A 4498-nucleotide genomic window follows, 5' to 3' on the forward strand; every position below is an offset into this window, starting at 1 on the left:
TCCACTTACAGGAAATGCCTAGAGTAGTCAAATTCTTAGAGACAGAAACAGTGGTTGCAGGAGGTAGTGGGGAGGGAGGAACTGGGAGTTGTTCAATGGCTACAGATTTTCTGTTAAGAAAGAGGAAAAGTTCTGGAGATGGATGGAGACAGCTGCACAACAATGTGAATGTACTTAATGCCACTTAACTGTAAAACTAATTAAAATGGGAAATTTTATGTTATGTATATTTTACCATAAACAAAAGGCCTGACCCTAACTCTCAAGCTTTCTACCATCTGTCAAACTGTTCTAAGCAGCACCAAAACCGTAATCTCCATCTGCAACTATCAGAGCTCCAACAATCACAAACCCACCGCGTCTCTCTCGTTTCTGAAACGTTTAGGAGGAAATGTTGACTCATTAAACTTGCCCAAGGCTATAACCAGGGAAAAGGGGTCCCCAAGACGAAGTCAGGGACAGGGCGTCAGGAGGATCTTTGGCTATGCATTACAAGGTGCTAGCCTCAATCTTGCAAGCGAGGGATACCTGAAAACTCCCCATCGATGGCAAAGAAGTCCGCCTCCTCTATGGCCTGGTACACTTTGTGAAGATTACTCTTAAAATCTGCGGAGAAACCGAGAAGCAGCTCAGAACCGGGGTCCCGTCTCCCTGCCCACGGGATCCTAAGGGGAGAGGGCAGAGGAGCTCCTAAGGCGTAGGGCTGGAGGACAACTCCTGGAGGGATACACAGAAGGCATTCAAGTCCCCGAGAGATGCACGGGCCTTAGGGGGTTAGATCCCCAAGAAGTGAATGAGCCAAAGGGAGACAAGGACTGAGGGTGCAAGGACCAGAGAGAAACATGGCCTTAAGGGGTGCACGGGCAGGAAGATAACAAAGCCCTGAGGGGTGCATAAGCCAGAGAGGACCAAGCCCCCTAGAGGTGCCCAGGCTTCAGGGAGGCAAACCTCTGAGGGGCTACCTCAGCCCCAGGCCCCGCCAAGCAGACCCGCTGGCCGCGGTCCGGGCCTAAAAGGCCGGGTGAGGGGGGCGTGGGGACGCGGGGATGTGCACGGAGGACACGCACTGCTCCTGATTATCTCCATTCTGCAGGGTGGCCGGAACACCGGCCCTGCCCGGTCCCGCCTCAGCCGTTGCACTCGCAAGAGTTCCGCAGGCACCACGGCAGCAGCGGAGACAGCAGCGCCGGAGACCACGACGGTGATTTCCGGGAATAGCGCGCGCCGGCGCGCGTCACGTGTGCTTGCGTCACGGAGGGGCGGGGCCAAGGTGGGGCTCCCTTCCCTTCTTGGGATGCAGTGGGGGGCCATCGCTACCGAAGTCCCCAAGGTTGGTCTAACTTGTGAGGTTGGGCATGGGGCATTCACTTTAACACGAATATTTCCTGGTTTCCTGTTACGTGCTAGGTCTCTGAAAGGAGTGGGGTATACAGTGATGAACAGAAAAGACAGGGGCCCTGCCCCATTGGAGCTTAGCTTGGGGGAAGAGGGGAAAGTCATGCAGGAATCAAACTTGCCTCTTGGGAGCACAATAATCTCTTCGAGGAAAAAGCAATAAAAACAATGGGAGGGAGGTTAAAGAAATAATGGAGAAAGCAAAGCTGAGACTTTATCTACCGTACTAGCCACTGGAAATGGCGAGCAAAACAGATGAGGTCTTGCCTAACAGTTTTGGGATTTGCCCTTGATCCCGAGCCTACAAGGCTGACACACAGTAGATGCCCAACTCAATAAACATGAGTTGAGTGAATGAATTCACCTTGGTCTTTCACAAAAGCCAACTATGAAATTGGTGAGAAGACTTGTTTTCAAAGGCTAACTCTGCCATCTAATTAGGTCTGGAATGTATTCAACCTTCCTAAACCTCAATTGCCTCATCCACTACATAGGGTTGAGAATCAGTGCTGATGATGTATGTGAATTGTAAAGCACTATGTAAATACGTGTAAGATATGATTAGAGTGCTGACTTGCTGTCACATTTCCCTGCATTTACCACTCTTAGGTTTGAGAGATACATACTTCTGCTTTTTGAAAAGATAACCCCCACAAAAAAACAAACAAACAAAAAAAACAACTATTAAGTTCTCTAAAGAACAAATAAGAGTCTGGCCATATTTTCCACACCAGGTCCCACAACAAATTCTTTTTTCCTTGCGTCAGTCAACAGAAATTTATATACAGGTAATTATGCCCACCACCCTAGTATGAGAAGTAAAGAGTGAATATGAATTCTAGAGTTCAGCTAGAATGGGAAGGGGAAAAACCAATATTACAAGTAGTCAAACTTCAAGTTTAAAATGTCTCTCTGTCTTCTTGTTTCAGCTTAAAAACTCCTAAATGTAAAATACTAGCCACATATAGCCACTTAAATTTAAACTTTTAAATTAAACAAATATCAAAACTTATTGCAAAGCTATAGCAATGAAAACTGTGTTTTTGGTTAACACTGGTATATAGAAAGACATAGAAATTAATGAAATAGAATAGAGTAGGGGTTCCCAACCCTGGAGCCACGAACCATTTGGAACCAGGCTGCACAGCAAGAGGTGAGTAGTAGGTAAGCAAATGAAGCTTCACCAGTATTTGCAGCCGCTCCCCAGCGCTAGCATCACCGCCTCAGCTCCACCTCAGATCATCTGGCATTAGATTCACATGGGAGCACTGGTCCCTGGTGTCAAAAAGGATGGGGACCGCTGAAATAGAGAGCTCAAAAATAAACCTTTGCCTATATGTTGATATGATTTGCAAAAAGGCTGCCAAGATCATACAATGGGGAAAGGATGTTGTTTTTAATAAATGGTGCTGAGAAAGCTAGCTATCCACATGCAAAATGAAGTTGGACCCTTATCTAACACCATATAAAAAATAACGCAAAATACATCAAACACCTAAATGTAGGCGCTGAAAATATAAGACTCTTAGAAGAAAACATAAGGCAAAAGCTTCATGACTGGTTTTGGCAATTATTTTTTGACTATGACACCAAAAGCACAAGCAACGAAAGAAAAAAATAGATTTGAACTACATCAAAATTAAAAACATTTGTATGTCAAACAACAAGGTGAAAAGGGAGAAATCTATGAAATGGAAGAAAATATTTGCAAATCATATATCTAATAAAGGGTTAATATTCATAATATATAAAGAATATCTACAACTCAACAACTCAAAAATAAACAATTCAATTTTAAAATGGACAAAAGACAAACATTTTTCCAAAGAAGATATACGAATGGCCAACAGCACATGAAAAGATGTTTGGCATCACTAACACAAATCAAAACAATGAGATACCATTTCATAGCCATTGAGTGAGAATTAGAATTTTGTGCACTGCTGATGGGAATGTAAAATGGTTCAGCCACCATGGAAAACTGTATAGTGGTTCTTAAACATTAAAAACAGAATTATATGATGTAGCAATTCCACTTCTGGGCATGAACCCCAAAGAATTAATAGCAGAGGTTTGAACAGTTATTTGTAGACCTATGTTATTAGCAGCATTATTCACAAGGGCGAAAAGGTGGAAAGTGTCCATCAACACATGAAAAAACAAAATGTGACCTACATACACAATGGAATATTATTCAGCCTTAAAAAAAGAAGGAAACTCTAACAGGCTACAGTCAAGATTAATCTTGAGGATATTATGCTAAGTGAAATAAGCCAGCCACAAGACTAACACTGTATGATTCTAGTACGTGATAGAGAAGTCAAATTCATAGAGACAGAAAGTAAAATGGTGGTTACCAGAAGCTGGGGGTACGGACCATGGGAAGGTGTCAAATGGATATGGAATTTCAGTTTGGGAAGATTAAAAAGTCCTGGAGATGGTGATGAAGGTTGCGTAACGACGTGGATATACTTAATACCAGTGTACTGTACTGTTAAAAGAGTCAAATTGGTAAATTTATTACGTATCTTTCACACTTTAAAAAATGATGATACCTATTACCAGATTATCTTCCAGAAAATGAATTCACACACTCCCAGCACTAGCACAGGCCATTGCCAATCTTTTTACTGTCAGTTTGATAGGTAGAAAAAAGGTCATTCCAAACGATCACTTTAACAATCTCCAGGCCAGCGATTTAAACCAGATAATAAGCATGCATTCTCAGTGGATCAAAGCGCTGGGAGAAAAAACACATAGTAAAGTCATTTAATTCCGATTCTTCTTCATCTGTAAGTGGAACTTTAGCCGCGGCCCTCTACATTAAAATGTGGCAGCAAAAAAAGCTGTGGGAAGTACGATGCGGACTTGTAATAAGGCTTTAATTTCTGGATAAAGTTGTTTCCTCCATACACAGAAACAGCCTCCGGAGAGGAGGCGAGACAGACAACCGCTCACTCGCGGGTGCTGCGCTCTGTGTGTCCCAGAAGAGGAAAGGGCGGGACCCACAGTGGTACGTAAGCGGCGAACTCCTTGGCCGGAGACTGGCCGCTCTAGGCAGCGGGGAGGTCGCGGGTGTGACGGAGCTGGGAATGAGTGCGGC

At 43.9% G+C, this 4498-nt stretch overlaps 1 protein-coding gene across 2 annotated transcripts in view; it reads right to left on the reverse strand.

Moving 5' to 3' along the window:
* PARN (poly(A)-specific ribonuclease) overlaps positions 1-1226 on the reverse strand; it is a 135474-nt gene extending 134248 nt beyond the window's left edge. The window contains exons 1-2 of one of the 2 annotated variants that reach the window (XM_039885385.1): positions 1068-1226; positions 529-606 (exon numbers count right to left, since the gene is read on the reverse strand). In XM_039885385.1, the coding sequence (XP_039741319.1) occupies positions 529-606; positions 1068-1086 (97 nt within the window). In that variant the 5' untranslated portion in view covers positions 1087-1226. Of the gene's footprint in view, positions 1-9; positions 32-528; positions 607-1067 lie in introns of those variants that run through there. The other variant, XM_039885386.1, reaches the window with a different exon arrangement.
* Between the last annotated feature and the right edge of the window lie 3272 nt (positions 1227-4498).

This window comes from Pteropus medius, unplaced genomic scaffold (genome assembly GCF_902729225.1).
Source record: "Pteropus medius unplaced genomic scaffold, Ma_sr-lr_union100, whole genome shotgun sequence".
NCBI classification, from domain to species: domain Eukaryota; kingdom Metazoa; phylum Chordata; class Mammalia; order Chiroptera; family Pteropodidae; genus Pteropus; species Pteropus medius.